The following is a 25,846-nucleotide window of genomic DNA, read 5'->3' as shown; positions in this document are numbered from 1 at the left end:
AAGACCTTATTCCCGTGAGTGAATGTCTGGTGATGCACCAGATTCCACCCGTGCAAGACAGTTCTCTACACTCTGAGCACGCCATCTGAGGCCGCACCGGGGTAGCTGGTTCCCTGCAACATGCACAGTAGCTTTCATAGACGTACGGGATTTGGGAGATGGGATGATGAAAGGCAAATAAAACACGCGAGGAAGAAACTAGAATGAGGCAGGCTGGGAGCACGAAAGCCTGCTTTGGACCTGGTCCGGAAGTGTCAGAAGCAGGCAGACAGGCACAGCAGCCAGAGGTGGTAAAGGAGGGAAACAAGGGAATCCGGGGGTGGGTAGGAAAACTGAAGCACTAGTGGAGAAAGTGCCCGAGAGACTCCCATGCCCTCCAGCTGTGCCCGAAGGAGGAAGGACAGCAGTGGCTGTCAGGTGCTTCAAGTTCCCAGGCGCTCAGCACTTCCACAAGCAGGGCACACCCACCGTACCCCCAGGAAGCTTGCACTGGGCCCAACCTCCTTCCCTAGGACATTCGGGCCTGGATTTCCCACCCAGGCTGGGCTGAGCCAAAGCCCAAGGTGGTTGTGGGTGGGAGGGGAGACGTTTGATCTTGGCTTTTCCAGCTCAAGCCTGGACTGCCCCAGCATGTCAAGGGGAGGGCAAGGTCCCCCTGGTGACATACCCATGTTCATCCGGTATAACCTTACAGCCTCAGTGAGCTCGGGGATTTCCAGAATCTCCACTTCTGCTTCTAACACATCTGTGTTGGAGAAATTATCTGGTAGTAAAATCTTCTGTGAGCGTAGAAAATTCACTTGAAAACGAAGGGAAACAAAATGGTTAAGGAGGTTATTTCTGATTCAGCTGTAGGTCTGGATTTTGGCAGGTTTGTGGTTCTGCAACATATCCTAGGCGCTCTTTGTTCTGAAACAATTTCTAAGCATATTTGGTTAGATTAGCTTCAAGTCTGTGGTTTCAAGGTGAAAGACCTCAAGTTACATTGTTTTCCTGTGTTTGAGTCCATAGGTGTGGCCTCCCTTGGTCTGGCCTGGGGCTTTCAGGCCAAGACTTCCTGGTGAACTTACTGGCCTTGAGACTTACCCTGTGAGTCTTGACCCAAGAGCAGGTCATTCCAAAAGAGGGAGTTGTCTTGCTGCTTACAGAGGAAGCACCCAGCTGAGCTGGGCTGGCAGGTGGCCCTTGTAGTTTGTCCCTGCCTGGATTGCAGTGTGGGAGGCAGAGATGGAGTCAACGCTAACGTCCTGTGTGAATCAACTTGGAGATTCAGAAGCACATCAAGATAAATTTCGAGGTGACTGTAAGGAATGGCTGGGGTTCCAGGAATTTGGGCCCCAGTACAATTTGGGTGTTTCCTGTCCTATTCATTTAGGCGGCAACAGCCTCTTGGAATCAAAGAGCTCACTCAGTTCACACCCTGACCAGAGCGTATCCTGGGGTGGTGGAGGGAAGGGGGTTCTCTCTGTCCAGGGTTGAAGATCTCCCTCCTTAGGCCACTAGCTCAAGCAGACAATTTTACAATGATTCTGAGGAACCTTTCACCATATGCTCTTCTCTTTTGTTCTGGATTTAGTGGATATAAGAGCAGGTAGGGACCATTCTTTGAAACAAAGGAATAGGAATAGGAAACCATATTTCCTCATTTTATGGTGAGGGGAACTGAGGCTGGGAACCCACCCAGGTAGACACATAAAAGCAAGCTAGAGAGTAGCTGACTTTTGAGCCCAGCTCAGGGCCTTGCCCTTCACACCAACTCCTGTGGCCCCTCATAACTGCAGGCACCCCCTGTGCTCCTTTATATCCAGGCCATCCCCAAATGAACAGAATAGCCCTGAGGTTTGTGGGAGTCGAATGCTGGGAATCTGCTTGCCTTCCAGAAGGCTCTGTCATGCCTCCACGACCTCAGCCCAAGGAAGTTCCTGAGGCTCTAAGCCCCAAGCTGAGCCTCCATGGGATGCGGGATGGGGCGAGGTGGATAGGATCTACCAGCCCCCCCGCCCAGGACAGAGCAATCACCAATGAAGCGGAACTCGCTGCACTCGCACTCGATTAAGGCCATGGTCTCGGCCAGCCACAGCAGATTGTCTTCAGTCACAAGGCTTGGGTACTTGGCCACAAGGTCTAGGGGCAGAAAACAGTAATGCACTTCCTCTTCCGTGTCTAACAGTGGTGTGTCCATGAGTCCCAAAGGTGCCTTATCATGTAGGCCTGGAAAAGAATGTTCAGAGTGGCATCACCACCTCTCAGAGCCCAGGGTTCTCACTTATCCCAGGGTCCTGGAGAAAGCTGGGGAGATCAACCCAGAGATGGTCCCTGCCAGGTGCCTCCTTTCCCCATCCCCCTCTCTCCAGATGGAACCCTAACACCAAACGCGGAAGTATGGTGGGAAGAAGGACACAAAAATCTAGTTTATCTACAATGAAAGGCAGCAGGACATGTTGTAGCAGCTTAGCTTATAGACTCAAAGTCATTAAATTCATACTTGTTACCTATCTGGTTTTTTCTTTTTTCTTTTAAAGGTTATATTTAGGGATGCCTGGGTGGCTCAGTTGGTTAAGCTGCTTCCTTCGGCTCAGGTCATGTTCCCAGGGTCTTGGGATCGAGTCCCACATCGGGCTCCTTGCTCAGTGGGGAGCCTGCTTCTCTCTCTGCCTCTGCCTCTGCCTGCAGCACTGCCTGCTTGTGTTCTCCCGCTCTCTCTCTCTGACAAATAAATAAATAAAATATTTTTTAAAAAATAAAGGTTATATTTATTTATTTGACAGAGAGATAGAGAGTGCACAAGGAGGCAGAGCAGCAGGCTTGGGGCGTGGGAGGAGAATCAGGCTCTCTGCTGAGCAGGGAGCCTGATGTGGGGCTTGAATCCAGGACCTTGGGATCATGACCTGAGCTGAAGGCAGCCGCTTAACTGACTGAGCCATCCAGGCACCCCCCCAATCTGGTTTTTTTCTAATTGATCAAACCAACCATTGTTAGCCACAGACACAAAACAGATGCTTTTGACTCTCTCAGAAGCTCGAAACCCATCAATAATCGTGAATGGCTGTATTGGTGTCTCAGGCCAATCTATACCGCAAGTCACCATCAGACAGTGATCATTTGGGGACTCTTCTCGTGTGGTAGTTAGAGGTGACTTGAATGGTTGGTGGAGTTCTCAGACTACTAGGAGGGAGCAGAATACACTCCAGCCTTGCCCAAATGAAGCCAGTATGCAGAGGAATGAACGTGGAAAAGGATGTTTAGTTCCAGTGGGTAAGCACCCTTGGAGAGGACATGTGCAGGGTACAAGATCAAAGAAGCTGATGGAGAGGTAGAGAGATCATCCAGAACTACTTCAGCAATCAGACTGCTCTCCGGAGGAAGCTACTCTGTTAGGGCGAGGAGAAGGGAAGCTGGTGTGGGCGATAGTAACAGTCAGCCAGTGGGTATACCTGTGAAGGCGGGGCTTTTTATAGGAAATTCTGAGGGTTTGCTGATACACTTCCATGTTCGCCAGTAGTTCAAAGATGCTCTCTCTGCAACAGGTATGTCCGCAGGCCGTACACGCAGGTGGTGTTTCCCTTCCTTCAGATTATCTAGAGTCTGTGAGATACAGAAAATTACTGCCTTGAAAATTTTAAATTGCATAATTATCAGTTCTAGGGCAAATACCAGGAAAAATAGCATGTGACTCACTTTGGTAAAGTGTTTTGAAATAAATTTAGACAATCACACAAAAATATAAAAATTTAGTCTACAAGATGATATGCTGATATTCAAAATTTCAATGACCATCTTCTGATTTTTGAAAGAATTTATCTTACATAAAGCTAAAGAGTAATTTATATTTAATCATTAAAAACTGGAGATTTTCTACCATTTCCACTCAACAATTTGTATAATTGCTATGATCTGCTTATCATTTGTGTTCATCCTAATCCTGGAACGTGAGCTTAGCAGGGAATTGGACGTGGCAGTGGGTACCACAGTTTTGAGAGCACTTTCATATGCATTTGCTCATTTACCCTGACACAACTCTGTGAGAGAGATGTGGTAAATGTCTGCATTCCTATTTTACTGATGAAGCAATTGAGGGTGAAGGATTTGTGACTTGTTCAAGCAGTCTTCCACGTCCAGAGCTTCTCCACTTGAAGGAGCAGGTGACCAGGGTCGGGTACATAATCTGGAGCACACTAGGTAGGCAGGGCTGAAGCTCAAAGCAGAAGGTGGGTTGGTGCTGCCCGTCACTCAAAGACCCATTCTCCCTTGAAAATCCTGTATAAGGGGCAGATGATCATAACAGCAATCCCATTTTTCCTGTCCCTACTCTAGAAGAAAAAAGTATTTTCCCAAGAAATTTCTGGAGATAGATAGAAAAGTAGTTTTTGTTTTTGTTTTTTTTTTTGTTTGTTTGTTTGTTTTGGTTTTTTTTAAAGATTTTATTTATTTATTTGACAGAGTGAGATCACAAGCAGGCAGAGAGGCAGGCAGAGAGGAGGAAGCAGGCTCCCTGCTGAGCAGAGAGCCCGATGTGGGCCTCGATCCCAGGACCCTGAGATCATGACCTGAGCCGAAGGCAGCGGCTTAACCCACTGAGCCACCCAGGCGCCCAGAAAAGTAGTTTTTGAAAGGCATCACATGACAACTTTTTCTTTCCTCTAAGAGCCTCAAAGTCAACAAAACACCTTAGACTCAGTATGAGAACCTGCTTCTAAGCTGAACTACACAGGTGAGGCTCTTGTGAAGTCGCTCACAGGAAGCCCAAGCATTGAAAGTGCCCTCTGGTGGCCATGGCTCTACACTGCACCCACATAATCGCTTAGCGCCTGTAAAAGGAGGGGACTAGAAATGGGAGAATCTTCCTCACTTTGGGTGACTGGTGGATTTGTGGAAGGACTGGAAAAGATCAGGGTCATGGGGAGTGCGTTCTGGGAGCACTGAGTAACAGGAGGGACGAACAGGGTGTGTGTGAAACATCAGAAGAGAGTCTGTCATTCATTTATTTGAGAAATGCTTGTGTATTACTAGGACCACAGATACCATGCCTAGACTCAAGGAACTCTCAGCTTGGAGGAAAGCTGAGAAAAGATGAGAAAACCAACAATTTATATATACGGAGATTAAAAGCCAGCATCGTTTTTGAAGTTTCAGGAGCTCCAGGAACCCCAGAATTTCTTTGCACAGCGTTGGAAGGAAATGTAAGCTTTCTTCTCCCCCTTTGCTCAGCATTGCACATGACTTTAGCTTCTTTGTCAAGCTCTCAGCCACCCTGAGGAGGGAAATTGGTGAAAGATGGGTTTCTGTATGAGAGAGTTAGTTAGCCTTGGGCAAAGAGAAATAAAAATGAGGTGCTAGGAAGGTAACAGAGAAACTGGAACAGTTTCTGCATCAGTGGGTGAGCAGGATTACGGAGTTAAAATGAGATGATAATGATGATATAATAATTATAATAATAATAAATAATAATTATTATTATTTATTATAATTATTATTATTATAATGTGGCAGTATAGTATATACTGTATATATAGTATAGTATATATATAGTATAATGTGCCTTGATTGGAGCTTAAGATGTATGAAGGTTGGGGCGCCTGGGTGGCTCAGTCAGTTAAGTGTCTGCCTTGAGCTTGGATCATAATCTTGGGGTCCTGGGATCAAGCACCATGTTGGACTCTCTGCTCAGCAGGGAGTCGGCTTCTTGACTCTCCCTCTGACCTCTCCCAATCTCTCTCTCTCTCTCAAATAAATAAATAAAATCTCAAGAAAAAAGTTTTGGAGGTTGAGGGAGGGAAGGAGATGAATCTAGAGCAGTAAACAAGAGCCAGAGAGCGAAGAGCTCTGTAAGCTGGCCTGAGGAGTTTGATATCTCCCCTGGTTAAGAGTAGACATTGAAGGATTTCAAGCAGGGACTATGACTTGACTGATGGTCACACCAGTCAGCCAGCAAGCCCCAAGACTCCATGCCCTGCTCTCTGTTCCACCTTCTTCTTTCTTTCCCCTGCCCTAGTCCCGGTCCTCTCATCCCCAGGCCCTCTCTGTGATCTTTCAAGCATTCAAATGAGTCCAATCCACTCTCCATCTTAAAAAGCTTAAGTGCTCCCCACTACTTATGGGACCTCCAAATTCTCCTTGGCATTGAATGCAAGGTCCTTCACAATCAATAAAGGCAGCAGGATATACACAAAAAGCACAAGGGCGTCAGACAGACTGGGCTTTGAATCTTGGTCACTTGAGAGCTGACATTTATTGCCCAGGCAGTTGTTTTTTTTTTTTTAAGATTTTATTTTTAAGTAATCTCTACACCCAACATGGGGTTCGAACTCACAGCCTCAGGAACAAAAGTTGCACATTCTACTGACTGAGCCATCCATTATCACTCCTTTTTAGCCATGGGAAACAAGGCCCAAGAAGGGAACAAGTACTCAGTGCCCCAAATAAGTGGAGATGCTAGGAATGGAACCCAGAATTCCAGATCCATGCTCTTCACCATTGCTCTTAACAAGTTGCCTCCCATCTGTCACTTAACCTCTAGAAGCCTCAGACTCCTCACAGGCAAACTGGAGATAGGAAAATCTGGAAGGTATTGTTGTAAGGATTAAAGGAAGTAATATATATGTTAATTTCCTTCCTCTTAGGGGTCAGATCCCAAACTACCTTTCCAGCTTCATCTCCTACCATTCTTTCTGTCTGCATCCCATCGTCTGTGACTCTAAACTCTGTAAACTCCAAAGACACTGTAATGCCTCCTCAACTTTGTATATGCAATTTCCTCTTCCCAGAACACTTCTCTCCTCCCTTCTCTGTCTGAAAAGCCTGGAGCCTCCCATAGCTAGAATTGGTCATTCTCTTTTGTTCCCACAGACCCCTCCAAACTTCTCTTTCTGGGTCCCTAGCTTGAATTCAGGCCTGTCTTTTCAGACTTTGGTGGGGGGGACAGCCAGCTTGATGCATCCCCAGCTTCTAGTCTAGAGCCTAATATGTAGTAAATGCTCAGAATTGATGTGTTAAATGAAAGAATATGTGTAAATGGAGAGAGAGAAAACTGAGTCCTCTGGAAAGAGGAGCAAAATGAAACACGAGGGAGCCCAAAATGAGCTGGCCTAGAAGGAGACTGCATTCACACACACACACACACACACACACACACACACACAAAAAACAACTGAGAAAAAACACAGGATTACAGTGGGCAGAGCCCAGAGAGTTCAGAGGGTAGGGAATGCGGTGATTCCAACTTGGGACTTAGAGTCCAGAGGGAAGATCTGGGGGGAGAGGGACAAGGGTATGAAGAAGGAGAGGGAGACAGGCTGACAAGACAAATGATCTCCACTTGGGTCTGATTGGTGATAGATCAAAAGATGTCGGGTGAGGGCGCCTGGGTGGCTCAGTGGGTTAAGCCTCTGCCTTCGGCTCACGTCATGATCTCAGGGTCCTGGGATCAAGCCTTGCATTGGGCTCTCTGCTCAGCGGGGAGCCTGCTTCCCTCTCTCTCTCTCTTTGCCTGCTTTCTGCCTACTTGTGATCTCTGTCTGTCATATAAATAAATAAAAATCTTAAAAAAAAAGATGTCTGGTGACGTAGAAAGAAAAGAGAGTAAAACTAGGGAGAGCCTGCAAGAGACAGCAGACCGTCTAAAACCCATGCTAAGCTGACTGCATCAGAAGAACTCGAACCTGTCATTTATTTCACTTGCAGATTCAAATCCTGAAATTCTGTCCCAGTGGAGGAAACAACAGCACCCTTGAACAACTCTAAATTGGCCACTGTGGAAAGGATGTGTTGCAGGAGGGAAATCCCTGCCTGGGGAAACAGCCCGGAGGATGGGCCTGGACTCCCTTTTCGGAGGTGCTGTTTGATATCCAGGTATACCCTGTGGGGTGGGTGTGTAGGACAGTCCGACCAGCTTGAGAGATATACTAGCTGAGAGGAGAATGATCTATTTTGAAGAAATGAAATCTCCATTTCTTGCTACTTCTACAAATGTAAAGTGTGAGCTGTACCATTCTCTCCAAAAAAGGTATGTTTTGTTTTGCTTTGTTTTAAGATTTTATCTATTTAATTGTGTGTGTGTGTGTGTGTGTGTGTGAGAGAGAGAGAGAGAGAGAGAGAGAGACAGAGCACAAGCAGGGGGAGCAGCAGGCAGAGGGAGAAGCAGGCTTCCGCTGAGCAAGGAGCCTGACTGGGACTCGATACCAGGACGCTGGGACCACAACCCGAGCTGCAGGCAGATGCTTAAGAGAATGAGCCACCCAGGCGTCCCCAAGAAAGAAGGTTATGTTTGACAAATCTTAAAAACGAAAAACGTACAAATCCCCAAAGATCACAATTCCTGCCAGTCAAGTCATGCTGCATGCACTGGCCCAGAAACCTTAATTAGGTTGTTTTCTAAAACTCTCTCAGTCAGTCCTTGCTCTGACTTCTAGTAACACAAAGCCTTCTACTCATGGGAAGCCATTTAGGGGCTATATGAATCAAAAGAACACATTTCCTAATTCCCTCACTTTGCTTTATTGTTCTCAATAACACCTACTTATTTATTTGTCATCTGTTAGTCTCCCCTGGTAGATAAAACCTCCAAAATCATGAGGATCTTCTTGCCTGTTCTGTTCTCTGCTGTATTTGCAGCAGCCACAATAGTTTGTGGGATCTCAAGTCATTGTTTTTTTAAAGATTTTATTTATTTATTTGACAGACAGAGATCACAAGTAGGCAGAGAGGCAGGCAGAGAGAGAGGAGGAAGCAGGCTCCCCGCTGAGCAGAGAGCCCGATGTGGGGCTCAATCCCAGGACCCCAAGACCATGACCTGAGCCAAAGGCAGAGGCTTAACCCATTGCCCCGAGGGAGAATTTCTTTAGGGAAATATAGACCCGCATTTAGATGGCTAGTTACTAGCACAAGGATAATTAATGTTACTTTTGGCCTAGACAGTAGTGAAGAAACACGTCAGTCAGAAGCAGTGTAAGACTAATAGCGTGGGGGCAGTTGTGGACGCGTGTAGGTATGACCACCACAAGGTGGCTCACGAATGTACTACTGGCAAGGCTCAGGGACTTAATGGAGGTTTTTCAAAGCAGAATCAGTGCTCAGAGATGCCTAATGCTCTGATGTGGACTGCTGGAAGGAGCTTGGAGGAGCCCACAAATCTCCAACTGCCTTATAAAAACAAGGAAGGCCAGTATCAATGTGAAACTCAAAGGAAGCAAGGCTAGTAGAACAAGAGGATGCAGAAGAGCTGCTATCAGCCAAAGGAGCCAAATAAGAGACAACTACCAATATCTCAAACCCGCCTCTCCCACGACTACCTCTGGTTCCCTCACCCCGCAGAAGTAGCTTCAACCTTCATAGGTCATCTTGGGTACATCATTCAGTGCTTATTAAACACCTGTTACAGGCTGGGTGCTGTGAGAGGCTGGGAATGCAAATATGAAAAGAATACAGGCTAGTGAAGGAGGAAGATACATGAATACCTGAGCCAAACAGAATAGCACTGATAGGTGACGGGAATTCACTCTGAGAGCAGAGAAACAAAACGCTGCCTGGAAATGTCAGGCTAGGCTTCCCTTGGATCACATGTAGGAGGATCATTCTAGGAAGAAGAAATCGCAAGTTAAAAGGTGTGAGGAGAAGTCATTTGGGGTGCTTAGGGACATGGTTGAACTTCAATGTGTGTGTGTGTGTGTGTGTACCCATGCATGCATGTGGCTGTGTATGTGCTGGGACAGGACAGGGCATGCAGATGTCACGTCAAGGGTTGTCCACTTACCCATACATCCGCAGACAAGCTATGCTGTTGGGATGAGTATCTACTGTTGATGTAATCTTGCTTTCCAGGATTACAGTGGTAATCTGTCTTCACATCATGAGTAATAGGAAATGTGAGACCTGTTACTTGTCTGTTTTCATAAAAGCATCATTTGTGTGATCAACATAAAAACCCCCTGGCCCCCTCGAGCACAAGGAATGCAGGTGCATTTGGGTTGCTTGCTGGTAGCAGAATGCTCATAGGCAGAATAATTCAAGTTTCTAAACTTAGAAGTCCCCAGAAGGCAATGGAAAAGGAAACACAAGTAGCATGCACGGTCATGCTAAGTCCTCAGTGGGCTTCGAGGGGACAAGTAAAAGGGAATCTATAGTCTGCCAAAAGCCTCGAACCCTTGTGGGGGACCCTGAAAGAAATTTCACACTGGAGTAGCAGCTGACTCTCAACCAGGGTGGTGGCTTGTGAGAGGCTGGAAGTAGCTTACATTTATTTAGGCAAAGGGGACTTCCCAAATCACATAGAAAGCTCCAGGATACACTGTCACGTTAATGTACAGACCTGGAATGACTACTCTGTATTTACTCTGTGAACATCCAGACTCATGGATTTTTACATAGCAGCTTTGATGACTCCCAAATTTATACCTCCAGATCAGACTGCTCCCATGAATTCCAGACCTTATACATCCTGCCACCTTTTCACCATTGCCACTTGGATATTTAATACCCTTTTCTTGCCTCTCAAATTTAACACATTCAAATCCAAACCCCTGATTTTTCCCCCTAAACCTGCTCATCCCTTGGAATCCACCATTCGCTTACTGCTCAGGATACAAAGGAGTTAATCCATTCTCTCTTACCCTACCAACAATTCATACCAAGAATTCATTAGCAAACCCTGTCAGTTCTCTCACAGAGACACATCCAGAATTTGGACACTTCTAACTCTACTATTACCACCTTAGGCCAAACTACCACTGTATTTTATCTGGATGCTACAGGAGCCTCCTAACTGGTCTTCTTAATTTTCTTGTGACCCATTAGAGTGTAGGCCAGGGGTTGACACATTGTGGAGCATGAGCTCATGACCCTGAGATCTAAACATGAGCTGAAGTCAAGAGTTGGGCGTCTCACACATTGAGCCACCCAGGTGCCCTGGAAAACTTTTTCTGTAAAAGTGCAGAGAGCAAATATTTTAGGCTTTGAGAATTTGGTCCCTGTTGCAACTATTTAACTCTATTAAAGCCGAAGAGCAGCTATCCACAATATATAAACAAGGGAGCATGACTGCGTTAAAATAAAACTTAACGGGCACTGAAATTTGAACTTCAGATAATATTCATGCACCAACAAATATTTTTCTTTTGGTTTTTATTTGACCATATAAAAATGTAAAAACCATTCTTAGTTAACATGCTGTACAAAAAAGGTAGTGGGCTGGATTTTATCCAAAGGGTATAGTTTGATGACTCCAGGTCTAATATTAAGATAGAAGTCAATGATTTTTTTATAGTTTTAATGAAATGTATTTTATGTGAAATGCATTCTTACTATATATAATATGAATGATAAAATCTCCAATTTAAGTTGTACAGTTCACTGGTTTTTAGTATGTTCACAGAGCTGTGCAGTCATCATCACAATCTATTTAAACATCCTAAAAAGTAACTTTGTACCCATTTACAGTCATTGCCAATCCTCTTCACCTTATCCTTCCCCCAGTGTACCTCAGCTCTAGGCAACAACTAATCTACTTTCTGTCTCCATAACTTTGCCTATTATGCACATTTTATATAAATTAAATCATACACAATATGGTCCTCTGTGTCTGACTTCTTTCTCTTAGCATAATGTTTAAAGCTCATCCTTGTTGTTACATTTATCAGGACTGCATTCCTTTTTACTGACAAAAATATTCCATTGTATGGATATACATTTGTTTGTTATTTATCAGCTGACGAAACACAAGGATTGTTTCTACTTCTTGGCTACTATGAATAATGCTGCTTTGAACATTTGCTTACAAGTTTTTGTGTGGACATAAGTTTTAATTTTTCTTGGGTACAGACTTAGAAGTGGAATCAATTGGGTCGCATGATAACTCTAATTTTTTGAGGAACTGCCAGACTGTTTTCCAAAGAAGCTGTATGTATATATTGAAATGCAATCTTCTGAATCTGAGATAGGTTATAAGTGTAAAACACACCTCAGACTTTGAAGACTTTGTACAAAAAATGTAAAATATATCAGTTTTAAAATACTGATCACATGCTGTAAAGATAGCACTTTAAATATGTTGAGTTAGGGCGCCTGGGTGGCTCAGTGGGTTAAGCCGCTGCCTTCGGCTCAGGTCATGATCTCAGGGTCCTGGGATAAGATCCCGCATCATCGGGCTCTCTGCTCAGCGGGGAGCCTGCTTCCCTCTCTCTCTCTCTGCCTGCCTCTCTGCCTACTTGTGATCTCTCTCTGTCAAATAAATAAAATAAAATAAAATAAATATGCTGAGTTAAAGAAAATATTATTAAAATTAATGTTACTTTTTAATTTTTTAAAAATATGGCTACTAGAAAATTTAAAATTACTTGTGGCTTACATTTTATTTTTGTTGGTTCATTCCATGTTTTCCTTAAAGACCACAAGAATAATGCCTGCTACCCAAAATGTTTTCAATAAATACTGGCTGAATGCATTAAGTTGGACTGCCTGAGAATAGTCTTTAGACTAATAATTGGAAAACTCCCATTTTCTCCAAGGAAAGCATTCATACATTTATGCAAGGACCAGATTTTTGGACAGGCCTTAGCAGTGGGGAAAGTGATGGAAATGTGTGAGGCTGTTGGTTTGCTTGAGATGGGTATTGATTCTCCAGCTGTATTTATACTCTGCTTCAAAGAATAAACATCACTTCAATTAGACCAGCTTAAGTGTTTATTTCTTTGAAAACACTATTTCCAAAACATAAGCACTTGTTTTACTGTATCTTTAGGGAGGCAGATCCACATGGTTCTTCAACTACTTCTACTGCTCACACAACTTGGAACTTTGGAACTGGACCCACTCATTGGCCTGTGAGTTGTTACCTCCTATTCTGAAGTTGCTTCCCATATAGATTTTGTTTCAGTTTGGAAAGTGAGGATAGGAAAGGAATTAAAGGGCTTTATAAACTGTTTGTATAACGGGCTTGTGTTCTTTAAAATGGTTCTTCAAAAAATTGCCTTGATCTCTTTGATTTTCTGTAATGAACATGTGACTCCTTCCTTCTCCCCACAGAATCAGTGCTTTGGCATAGAGTCATCAGCAATCTTGATATGCCAGGGTATGTTAGTATTTTTGAAGCCACTTGTAATTATTCTAGCACTCCATTGCAGAGGTAGTTGAAAAAAATTTTATTTCAGGTGGGTAGCCTTAAAAAAATAAAAAAAAAGACCACTACAACAACTTGTGTTGGGCTATGTTAAGGGTTTTTTTAGGGTTTTGATTTCCAAATATATAATAATTTTTAAGAAAAAACATTAAGTTATTTAGTAAGGAATATCTATAAAAACAGTGTGAAATGTTCTCATTCCTATATGACCCAGATATGCACGATCTACCTCAATTTTCTTCTAAGAGGTGTTTGGGAGGCACAGCTGGTAGTGCACTGAGATGAACTGTGACTTATTGGGTCAGTGCTTATGGAGATGGATCCCATAAACAACACTTTGTCCAGACAGTGGGATTAATATGGAGCATGGCCAATGGTCCTTTCCAGTCATAATATTTAGCTTTTCTAGGTTAAAAGGAAAATCATTGTCCAAAAACTAAGAATAAACTACTTAAGATAAGCTATAGAAATGGTTTCTGGGGGCGCCTGGGTGGCTCAGTGGGTTAAGCCTCTGCCTTCAGCTCAGGTCATGATCCCGGGGCCCTGGGATCAAGTCCCGCATCGGCCTCTCTGCTCAGCAGGGAGCCTGCTTCCCTTCCTCTCTCTCTCTGCCTGCCTCTCTGCCTACTTGTGACCTCTGTCTGTCAAATAAATAAATAAGATCTACAAAAAAAGAAAAAAAGAAAAAAAAAAGAAGTGGTTTCTGTAGTCTGGAGAAAAATTAAGATTCAAGAAGAATGTTAAAATACAATTTCCAAGAGTCAAGGAACCAACTCCGCAGCTGGTTAAGTCCCATCCTGGAAATGTGGTGGCTACTGGTAGAGGTAAGGTACAGTCAGGATGAAATCATTTATTCAGTTTACTTATTACTTTAACTCATTCATCATACTTCCCCATTAAGAGGGTCATCTCAGCAACCAATACATGAAAGGACCCAACACTTAGTGATTGATATAAGTCCTATGTTTCTGATCACTCTTAGAAGACAAGAATATCTTACCTGCAACAAAGGCATCAGCTGCAAACCCAGTGCTTGCTCGTAGAGTAAGTTCAGTTCTGCACAACTGGAGAAGGAGAGTTTGGAAGTGTAGAGGTAATAATGCACATGCCTAAATGTGGAACCATCTCTGTCAATGAATAGCCTCTGGCTTTCCAAAGAGGTCAAGGCTGAAGCCTCTTTCCATAGCAGGGAGTCTGGAAACTGAGCGAGTTTGCTTCTGGGAACTGAGAAATGCCAGCCCCCAACGTTGAAATGAAACAAATCCTCTGCTGATTCATGAGGCATGCCAGGCTCCTCCTAAAAGAAGAATGAAAACAGAGCTACGCAAGAAAAAGAAATAAAAAGCATCCATATTGGAAAGGAAGAAGTAAGACTATTTGCAGATGAAATCCCAAGGAATTCACTATGAAATTATTATAAATGAGCTCAACAAGGGTGAAAGATATATATCAATTGTATTTTTATTTTTAAATTGTATTTATGTATTTATTTGAGAGGGAGAGAGAGTGTGTGTGTGCAAGAGTTGGGGGAGTGGGCAGAGGCAAAGGGAGAGAGAGGATCTCAAGGAAGCTCCACATCCAGCATGAGCCTATTGAGGGGCCTGAACTCACAATCCTGAGCATGAACTGAGCTAAAATCAGGAGCTGGATGTTTAACTGACTGAGCCACCCAGGTGCCCCACATCTGGATTTTAATACACTAGCAATGAACAATCCAAAAATGAAACTAAGAAAACAATTATATTCCAACAGTATCAAAAAGAACAAAATATTTAGGAATAAACTTAATAAAACAAAGGTAATACTTGTACTCTGAAAAGTTCAAAACATAGCTGAAATAAATTTTAAAAGACCCAAGTAAATGCAAAAACATCTCATGTTTACCAATCAGAAGATTTAATGCTGTTAGGATTGGAATACTCTCCAAATTAATCTACAGATTGAAGATAGTCCCTATGAAAATTCCAGCTGCCTTTTTTGTGTGTGTGCAAAAATTGGCAAGCTGACATTAAAATTCATATGGAAATATAAGGGACACCAAATAGAAAAAAATACTCTTGAAAAGGGAGAACAGATTTTTAAAATTAATTCATTAGTTTGGCAGAGAGAGTGAGGGGAGGGGCAGAGGGAGAGAATCTCAAGTCAACTCCCTGCTGAGCTTGGAGCCCAAAGTGGGGCTTGATCTAACCTGAACTGGAATCAAGAGTTAGACACTTAACTGAATGAGCCACCCAGGCGCCCCAACGAGAACAAAATTTGATGATTCACACTTTCCACTTTCAAAACTTACTAAAATGGTACAGTAATCAAAATAATGTGTTATTGGTATAAGGAAAACATAGGGATAAGTGGAATGCCATTGAGAGTCCAGAAATAAACCTTTACATTTATGGTTAATTGAATTTTACAAGAGAGCCAAGGCAATCCAATGGGTAAAGAACAGCCTTTTCAAAAAATAGTGCTGGGACAACTGGACATCCATGTGCAAAAGAAGAAGAAAGAGAAGAAGAGGGGAGGAAGAAGAGGAGAAGAAGAGGAGGAAGAGGAAGAAGAAGAGGAGGAAGAAGAGGAAGAAGAGGAAGAGGAGGAAGGAGAAGGAGAAGTAGTAGTTAGACCCCCCACCTCACACCATACACAAAAATTAACGCCAAATGGACCAAACCTAAAATTAAGAGCTAAAAATATGAAACCCTTAGAAGAAAACACGAAATCCTCATGATCTTAGATTAGGTAATGCCTTCTTAGATGAGATACAGAAAGAACAAGTGAAACAAACAAACAAAACTTCATCAAAATTAAAAACTTTTGTGCTTCAAAAGATGCCAGCAAGTAAAAAGACAACCCCATATAATGAAACAAAATATTTGCAAATCACATATCTGATAAAGAACTTGTATTTAGACTACATAAATAACTCTTACAACTCAATAATAAATAATAAAAATATGGACAATCAAATTTAAAAGGGGAGTAAAAAATCTAAAAAGGCATTTCTCTAAAGGGGATATATAAATGATCAATAGCACATGAAAATATACTTAACATCATTTGCCATGAGGGCAATGGAAATCAAAACTTGCAACGAGATACCACTTCACACCCAGTAGAATGACCTGAATTAAAGTGATAGACAACAAGTGTTGACAAGGGTTAGAGAAACTGGAACCTTCTAACACTACTGGCGAGAGTGTAAAGTGGTGCAGCTACTCTGGGAAGCAGTTTAGTGGTTCATCAAAATGTTAAACATGTAGTTACTATATGGCCCAGCAATTTCACTTCTAGTTATATATTCAAGAGAAATGAGACCTATGTCCACACAAAAACTTGCAGATGAATGTTCACAGAAGCATTATTCATAACAGCCAAACATTAGAAACAACCCAATGTTGATCAACTGCTGATCCTCACTGATATGAGGAACTTGAGAAACAAGACAGGATCATAGTGGAAGGGAGAGAAAAATGAAACAAGAGGAAAGCAGAGAGGTAGACAAACCACAAGAGACTCTTAATCTCATGAAACAAACTGAGGGTTGCTGGAGGGGAGGGGGGTGGAAGGGATGGACACTGGGGATGGTATATGCTGTGGTGAGGGCTATGAATTGTCTAAGACTGATGAATCACAGACTTGTTTCCCTGAAACAAATAATACATTATATGTTAATAAAGAAAGAATTTTAAAAAGATGACTTAGCTTATCAACACTATAGAAAAGTAGAACATACAAACCATCTGTATCAGATTTTAAAATAAACACTCAGGGCGCCTGGATGGCTCAGTGGGTTAAGCCGCTGCCTTCAGCTCAGGTCATGATCTCAGGGTCCTGTGATCGAGCCCCGCATCAGGCTTTCTGCTCAGCAGGGAGCCTGCTTCCCTCTCTCTCTCTCTCTGCCTGCCTCTCTGTCTACTTGTGACCTCTGTCTGTCAAATAAACAAATAAAATCTTTAAAAAAAAAACACTCAAGGACCACTACCCTTATAAACAAAATTTAGGGGCGCCTGGGTGGCTCAGTAGGTTGGGGCCTCTGCCTTTGGCCCAGGTCATGATCCCAGGGTCCTGAGATCGAGCCCCGCATCAGGCTCTCTGCTCAGTGCAGAGCCTGCCTCTCTCTCTCTCTCTCTCTGCCTGCCTCTCTGCCTACTTGTGTTCTCTGTCAAATAAATAAATAAAATCTTTTTAAAAAAGGTGGTAAATAGCATAAAAATTGCACCTTAAAAAGAACCATTAAATAATTTTGAATTCTAAGTAAAAATTATGCATGCTGAAGCAATTGGGGTGCAATGTACTGATGTTTATAACATTTTGAAATGCATCAGCAAACCAGTATGGATTGGTAAAGGGATGGAAAGATGGACATGTGATAAATACAGCAAGATGGTCACTGTAGAATGCAGGCAGTGGGTATATAGTTCTTTCACCCTCTCTGAATCTTTCAAAATTTGCATTAAAATGTTGGTGGGGGGGGAAGAGTGTTAAAGAGGTGGTTGCTAAAGAGAGGAAAGGCCTACTTCTCCAACAAAACCTGTATCTTCCATTTTGACAGCTGAGGAAGGAAAATAAATGCATACAACAAAGAAGTGAGTGGAGTTCCTTTCTCTTAAAATAACCTGGTCTATATTCAGATGTAAAGAAGGGCAATTATATATGCCACATTTGAGGCTGGAAGAGTTAAATGGGTCATGAGAAAGATTACAGATTTTTAAATGGTGTCATGATTCACGGAAGTTCAGGAAGAAAAGCCAATCTAATGAACCAATCTAGGATTTTGAGTCCTGGCCCTCTTTAAAAATGGCTACAGCTGAGCATGACAAGCTGATGGTAAATAAGGGTCCCACCTAGACCAGAAAGCATAAATATGCAAGGACTCTTGATTTTGCTTTCTGCTTTTCTTAAAGGTGACTAGCTGGTTGACAGCTCAGTGTAAGTGCTCCTACTATGCAGATTTTGGCTGCCAAAGAAAACCCACTCCTGGAAGGTGAGTCACAGCTCTGTTCTCAGTCCTCTGTTCTTATTAAGGATAGGCTTTGACAAGGGTGTCTTGGCTCAAGAGTTTGCCTCCTTCTTACACCTACGTGACCCATCCACAGGTGGGCTCTCAAGAGATACCTGGCGGAGTGAGGGTAGGGATTAAGGATGTGGCTGCTCTTTCTAGAGTTCTCTTTCCAAAGACTGCACAGGAGTTTGCTAGCCTAGAAGTATCCCAGCCTGGGGAGAGCCTTCAGTCAGAGGCAAGCTTGGGGACCTGCAGCACTTGAAGGACAAAAGGCTTCTTGCCAAACTGACTATAGGTAATGGGGTAGCCCTAGCATAATCATCTCCAGCCCATTCCAAAGAGTATTTCTCCTTTCCGCACTGCTCCTTCCTCCCAAAGGAGCACTTCCAAATCAATTTCTAGAGCTAGAACCACCTCATGATCTAAAGACAGGACTTCAACTCCTCCGAGCCAAGTTCACCAACGGTCCGATCTGGGGGTCCCTCCCTATCATGCCTCAGAGAGCTGCCCCCGCCCACCCCCTACCCCACTCCTTCAGATCTGGACACCTCCCCACCACTCCCCCGCTGGCCACCGCCTCGTCTCAGAGACAACAGCTCCAAACGCTGAGCCATCAAGAACTTGACCTCGTTAAGAGGCATACCCTCCACCTCTCAGACCCGAAGTCCCCCAGAACCTCAAACTAGAATACATCATCCTTTAAGACAGCCGCATTCTTCCAACCCCACAGAGCCAGACCCCAAACCCTTCAAAGCTGGAGCCCTATCCCATCCCGCGTCCCAGAGCCAGGTCCTAACCCTGGGCCACATCGCCTCCCCATTCGCCGCTTTGGTGTTTTTGGCGCCCCCGCCAGGGCGGGATCCATACCATAGTCGGGACTCTGGAGGCAGGCGGGCAGGCGCGCGATCAGTGCCCTAACGGCCCGGGGTGATGGGCGGCACGCGGGGGGCGGGGGGCGGAGCCTGCGGCGAGGGGCGGGACCTGGCGTGCGCTAGCCTGTCTCGTGGACCGAGACAGGTGAGGGGCGGGCGGGCATGGCGGAGCAGTGGGATCTGGACGAGGAAGGCATCCGCCGCCTGGGGGCGCTGAGTCTGGAGCAGCCCGGTAGGGTCAGGACGGGAGGACCTGGGCGGGGAGCGTGGGGGCCTGAGGCGGAGGGGAGAAAACTGAGGCAGAGGTGGGGGAACCTCAGGTTGACGCGGGGGAATGGCGCAGAGGAGCGGTCCCTGAGGCAGAGGAGGGGTTATTGAGGCAGAAGAGTCGTGAAGTAGCCTGAGAGTGTGGGGAGGAGGGCGAGGAATTGAGGGAGACGAACGGAGTCTGAAGTGGAGGAGAAAGTGGATAAACAGGGCACTACGGCCGGAAACCAGGAACTGGACAGAGTCTGAGCTAATGGAAGGAAACGGAGCCCCAAGAGGGCCATTGGCGGGAGAAGGGACGAGCTGAGAAGCGCTTTGGAGGTTGCGGTGCTCTTGGGGAGGGCACGAAGGGCGTTCGTTTGGCATTTTTTGAAAATTTCAGACCCAGGAAGCCTTTGCGGTAAAATGAGAAAGGGTGTTTGGGATAAAATGAGACAGGATGTGCCCTTATCAGTCCCTCTCTTCGTCTAGTCTCTGCCTCAAGAACTTGGCCCTTTCTTTGATCCATCGGAACGTGTGCCCTCTTTTTAAGAGACTCTCCGAAAGGGGCCTCGGTTGGGAAAGCAAGGGCCAGTGGCTGACGAACTGCGTAGCCCACCTTTGACCTGGGCTCTGATTCGCAGAACTTGTTTTCTGAGGGTCTAAGGAGTAGACCTGTTGGGAAAGTTACCAGCATTCCTAATTCAGCTTTTACCCTTATTAAATTTACTCTATCCTTTTTTTTTTTTTAAGAATGTATTTATTTTGGGCGCCTGGGTGGCTCAGTGGGTTGAGCCTCTGCCTTCCGGCTCAGGTCATGGTCTCGGTCCCGGGATCTAGGCCCGCATCCGGCTCTGCTCAGCGGGGAGCCTGCTTCTCCCCCCCACTCCCCCGCCTGTTTCTCTGCCTACCTGTGATCTCTCTCTCTTTCTGTCAAATAAATAAATAAAATCTTTTAAATTTATTTATTTATTTGACAGAAAGAGAGAGAGATCACAGGTAGGCAGAGAGGCAGAGAGAGAGGGAGGAAGCAGGCTCCCTGCCGATCAGATCCCAGGACCCTGAGATCATGACCTGAGCTGAAGGCAGAGGCTTAACCCATTGAGCCACCCAGACGCCCAAAATTTACTCTATCCTTAATGCCAGGCCCTGAGTTATATGCTCCTGCCCACCCCCTTCCCCCGCAATATTTAATCCCCATAACCAGCCTGTAAAGCAGATGTTGTTATTGTGCCTATTTACAGATATGTTAAGATTAGTTTTAGTTTCCTGCCCAAAGCGACCAGGGTTTATTAACCCAGGACTCGAGTGCAGAGCCTGCGCTCTAACCATAACAAAAAGTTGTCTTTCTTACTTCCATATTTGTGGAATATGAAATAATTCAGGTTTATCTTGCTTAAAAATTATTATTTAAAATTTATAAAAACTAGTGCATACTATAACAGACATTACATAAATGAACAAGGAGGTTATTAATCTTTCCTTCCTCTGGAAATCCTTCCGCCCCAACCAAAGTTAGTGGTGTGGTGTGTATATGAATAGACTGATGCAGATATTTCAGGTTTATTTTTTCTTTTCCAAACTACTTTGAGCTCTCTTATTTTACAAGCTAAGAAAAGCTTTATTGATTTGACACACTTTTGTTCTTTTCTTGCCTTTTTAAAGAATATTGATTCAGTTTTTTCTGTTGGGGGTGGGGCATGTACTTCTTACATTCTCCAGCTGTAATGGCACATGGCAGATATTTTTTGCTTGTTTTTGTTTCCTTCTTTTATTACAGTCATCGGAGTAACAAAATTAATTGTGCTCATTCTGATAATTCAAGCAATGCAGAACTATCTAAAGTAAAAAAATGTTCTTTCCTCTCCCTCTTTCCATACCTTTTCCATTACTTATACAAACATACACACATAAGTATTTTTTTTAAGGTATAAGAGCATATCTTGGGCGCCTGGGTGGCTCAGTGGGTTAAGCCGCTGCCTTCGGCTCAGGTCATGATCTCAGGGTCCTGGGATCGAGTCCCGCATCGGGCTCTCTGTTCAGCAGGGAGCCTGCTTCCTCCTCTCTCTCTCTCTGCCTGCTTCTCTGCCTACTTGTAATCTCTCTCTGTCAAATAAATAAATAAAATCTTAAAAAAAAAAAAGGTATAAGAGCATATCTTTTATTTGGCAATCTGCTTTTTTTAATCAATAAAACAGATACTTTCAATTAAAGTAATGAGCTGGTATATGCATTATAAAATTAAGTAAAACACAGTGGTCATCTTTGGGGAGGAAAGGCTTTCACTTTTATTCTGTACTTTACTGTTGGAATTTTCTGGCTAACTAAAAAGTATTTCCTTCTTTTGTCCAAAGGTATACTCTTGTGAGCTTGTGGTGCAGTTATAGACTGTTTTATATATTTGTTTGTTGTCATACTTCCCTGTACTAAAAAACTCCCATACATTTTTTTTGTTAAAAATTTTATTTATTTATTTAACAGAGAGAGAGTGAAAGAGCACAAGCAGAAAGAGCGGTAGAGGGAGAGGGAGAAGCAGGCTCCCCGCAGAGCAGGGAGCCCGATGCAGGACTCTATCCTAGGACCCTGGGATCATGACCTGAGCCGAAGGCAGCCGCTTAACCATCTGAGCCACCCAGGCACCCTTCCCCATGTTTAAATTATCCTTTGTCATGCAGAAAATTTTCATCTTAAGGTAGTCAAGTTTATTTTTCCTTATGATTTGTGATTTTTTGGTCTTAATTTTGAAGTTTTTCCCTATACTAATGAATTTTTTTCCCTAAAATTTCTGCTGCTTTGCTCTTCCTTAAGTCTAATCAACCTGGAATTTATTTTTATATATGATGTGTGATTTGATATAATTGTATTTTTTGTACTGGTAGCCAGTTTCCTTAGAACCTATTTATAGTATCTGCTATATTCCAAGTTCCTTTGTAAATCTGTTTGTACGCCCTCTGTTCTGTTCCACTGTTCTGTTTGTCTATTCCTACACCAATATCACGCTTTTTAAACTACTATGGGTTAACAGTAGGTTTCGATAACTGGTAAAGTCAGTGCCCTCCTTCACTTTACTTTCTTCTTTCTCCTTCAAAGTTGTCTAGGCTATTCTTAGTCTTTTATTCTCTTTTAAAATTTTAGAATCAGCTTGTCAGTTTTCATGAAAGCATTTTAAGCAGGGATGTGTCCTGATCTAATACTTATTTTTAAAATATGACTCTCACCCATTAGAAGCCTGTTATAGTAGTCCAGATAAGAGATAATGAATGGCTTAGACTAGGAGATGACAGTGGAGATAAAAAGAAGTGGACAGAGTCAAGGTGTATTTTGTGGGTAGTGAAGACTTACAAAAAAAATGGGAGATGAATATGGGAGATGAGGAAAAGGAGGCTTCAAAGATAACACTTAGTTTTGGTTTCAGTTATTACTGGGGGGACAATGGTGCTATTTATTTAAGAGAGAGCACAAAGACTAAGGGAAATATTGGCTTGGGGAAGGGGAATCAAGAGTACTGTTTTGAACATGTTAAGTTTAAAATACCTGCTAGACATTCAAATGTAAGATTTTTAGTAGGCAACTGGATATACAAGTCTAGATCTCAGAGGAGAGAGGTCAGCATTAGAGTTGTAAATTTGGGGAGACATTGACAAATAAGCAATATTTAAAGGGATGGAAATGGGTAAACTCACCTAACTAGAGAATGTGGATGGAGAATAGGTTTTTAGGGGTTTTTTTTTAAGATTTTATTTATTTTAGAGAGAGACAGTGAGAGAGAGCATGAGAGGCGAGAAGGTCAGAGGGAGAAGCAGACTCCCCATGGAGATGGGAGCCCCATGCGGGCTCATGACCCGAGCTGAAGGCAGTTGCTTAACCAAATGAGCCACCCAGGTGCCCTAGAAGAAGGTTTAAGACTAATCTTGGGGTATTTCAATGTTTGGACTTTGAATAGAGAAGGAAAGTCATGGTGTCTTGGAATTTAAGAAAGGGTAGTATATCAAGGAAGTAATGGTCAGCTGTGGCAAATGCTGTTGATAGGCTAAGCAAGCAGAAAAATGTCTGTTAGATTTGGAAACATGGAACTAATTGATCACTTTAACTAGTTTAGGGTAGTTTCTTTCTTTTTTTAAAGACTTTATTTATTTATTTATTTGACAGAAAGAGAAAGAGAGATCACAAGTAGGCAGAGAGAGCAGGGGAAGCAGGCTCCCTGCTGAGCAGAGAGCTGATACAGGGCTAGATCCTAGGACCCTGAGATCATGACCTGAGCTGAAGGCAGAGGCTTAACCCACTGAGCCACCCAGGCGCCCCACTGCTTTGGCTTTTAAAAATATTTCACTTAATTTATTATATGGGTAATATAAACAATGAAAAGTAAGTCTTGACCACCCCCCCTTCCCTGGACCTGGCCAATTCTCCTAAAGACAATCACTCTTAGCAGTATCTTAGATAGTTTTCCAGAAATATCCTCTACATATACAAGCATATATCACTTATTTTACAATTTTTTAAATTAATGGCAGTATATAAATATATATAAGAGTAGAGACAACAGAATAATGAACTCCCATCACCCTACCTCTGCTGGTATTGTCAATTCATGGCCAATCTTCTTTCACGTGTACCTCACCTAACCTACCCACCTCTAAACCCCTGCACTATTTATTTTGAAGCAAATCACTGTCCTGATTTAACCCATATATATTTTATGTATATATCTTTAAAAAAAAGAACTCTTTTAAAAATAATCACTTATGGGCATCAGGGTAGCTCAGTTGGTTAAGCAACTGCCTTCGTCTCAGGTCATGATTTTGGAGTCCAGGGATCGAGTCCCTCATCGGGCTTCCAGCTCCACAGGGAGTCTGTTTCTCCCTCTAACCTTCTCCCCTCTCATCTTCTCTCTCTCACTCTCTCTCTCAAATAAATAAAATCTTTTTAAAAATAAAAATAATCACTTATAAACCTAAAAATACTTAATAGTAATTTCTTTTTTTTTTTTAAAGATTTTATTTATTTATTTGATAGAGAGAAATCACAAGTAGGCAGAGAGGCAGGCAGAGAGAGAGAGAGGGAAGCAGGCTCCCTGCTGAGCAGAGAGCCCAATTCGGGACTCGATCCCAGGACTCTGAGATCATGACCTGAGCCGAAGGCAGCGGCTTAACCCACTGAGCCACCCAGGCGCCCCTTAATAGTAATTTCTTGATATCATCAAATGTAACTTGATATTCACCAACTGGCCTACAAAATTTTTCTGAATCAGGATCTATGTACCATCTACTGTAATTGGTTGATCTTTGTCTTTGTAAAAAATTTTTAATTCCAGTATAGTTAACATACAGTGTTGTTTTTATTTCAGGTATACAATATAATGATTCAACAGTTTCATGCCTCACCCAGTGCTCACCATGACAATTGCACTCCTTAATCCCCATCACCTGTTTCACCCTTCTGGTGGTCATCATCAGTTCTCAGTAGTTGAAAGAGTCTGTTTCTTGGATTGTCTCTGTTTTGTTTGGTTTTGTTTTTTCCCCTCTGCTCATTTGTTTTGTTTTTTAATTCCACATTTAAGTGAAATCATAAGGTATTTGTCTTTCTTTGACTTATTTCACTTAGCATTATACAGTTGAAATTTGTCTTAAATATTATTTGATCCATAGGTCCCCCATTCTTTTTTTCCTTGCATTTTCTATTATCCTTAAAGAAACTATGCCATTTGCCCTGAATAGTTCCTTACAGTCTGGATTTTGCTCATTACATTCCTAAGATGTTTAACATTTTCCCCTGTTCTTGTTCCTATGAATTGCTAGTTAAGTGAAGCTTGATTTGATTCAAGTTTGTTTGTTTTATGCAAGACTACTTAATAGGTGAGGGTATATGTTCTGTCATGAAGTATATAATTATCTGGTGAGTTTTTTGTGATATTATCAGCTATTAAACATGACTGTGTAAAGTTCACTAATTAGGGATTGCAAAATGATAATTTTCTAATTCTGTCTTCCATTTTTATTAGTGGTAAGACGTATAAAAAGACATTTCCTGTTAACTATTTGGTTATCTTGAGGCACAGTGTGTACAGGAAAGACAGAATAAATACTATGATCTTTTTTTCAGCTTATTTTGAATTTTTGGAAAAATCAGTTTTTTTCTTAATATCCTCTAAAGGTGACCAATAAGCTATTTTGTTTTGTTAGTGTCATTATAAATTCATGGACTTAAGTGTTTTTGGTGTGTTCTAATCTATTGCAATTATTACCATAATTGCTGCTGAACTTATCCCAACTTTAGCTAGTGGGAAATCTTTCAGGTTGATTCTTGAGAGCTTTTTTTTTTAAAGATTTTATTTATTTATGTGACAGAGAGAGATCACAAGCAGGCAGAGGCAGGCAGAGAGAGAGAGAGAGAGAGAGGGAGCAGGCTCCCTGCTAAGCAGAGAGCCCGATGTGGGACTCCATCCCAGGACCCCAAGATCATGACCCGAGCCAAAGGCAACGGCTTAACCCACTGAGCCACCCAGGCGCCCTGGTGTTTATTTCTATTTATTTGACAAACAGAGATCACAAGTAGGCAGAGTGGCAGGCAGACAGAGAGAGAGGAGGAAGCAGGCTCCCCAGCGATCAGAGAGCCCACTGTGGGGCT

At 43.0% G+C, this 25,846-nt stretch overlaps 2 protein-coding genes across 5 annotated transcripts in view; one reads left to right on the top strand and one right to left on the bottom strand.

The window, feature by feature from the left end:
• The window catches only part of KCTD19 (potassium channel tetramerization domain containing 19), a 28,720-nt gene extending 9,810 nt beyond the window's left edge, over positions 1–18,910 (bottom strand). The window contains exons 1-5 of the mRNA XM_044255956.1: positions 18,899–18,910; positions 14,109–14,405; positions 3,435–3,585; positions 2,020–2,211; positions 668–799 (exon numbers count right to left, since the gene is read on the bottom strand). Of these exons, the coding sequence (XP_044111891.1) occupies positions 668–799; positions 2,020–2,211; positions 3,435–3,585; positions 14,109–14,405; positions 18,899–18,910 (784 nt within the window). The remainder of the gene's footprint in view (positions 1–667; positions 800–2,019; positions 2,212–3,434; positions 3,586–14,108; positions 14,406–18,898) is intronic.
• A 222-nt stretch (positions 18,911–19,132) lies between these two features.
• The window catches only part of LRRC36 (leucine rich repeat containing 36), a 44,567-nt gene continuing 37,853 nt past the window's right edge, over positions 19,133–25,846 (top strand). For all 4 annotated transcript variants that reach the window (XM_044255960.1, XM_044255965.1, XM_044255961.1 and 1 more), the window contains exon 1: positions 19,133–19,205. In XM_044255960.1, the coding sequence (XP_044111895.1) occupies positions 19,136–19,205 (70 nt within the window). In that variant the 5' untranslated portion in view covers positions 19,133–19,135. The remainder of the gene's footprint in view (positions 19,206–25,846) is intronic.

The sequence above is a fragment of the Neovison vison genome, chromosome 7 (assembly GCF_020171115.1).
Source record: "Neovison vison isolate M4711 chromosome 7, ASM_NN_V1, whole genome shotgun sequence".
NCBI classification, from domain to species: domain Eukaryota; kingdom Metazoa; phylum Chordata; class Mammalia; order Carnivora; family Mustelidae; genus Neogale; species Neogale vison.
This window is presented reverse-complemented; position numbering and strand designations above follow the sequence as displayed.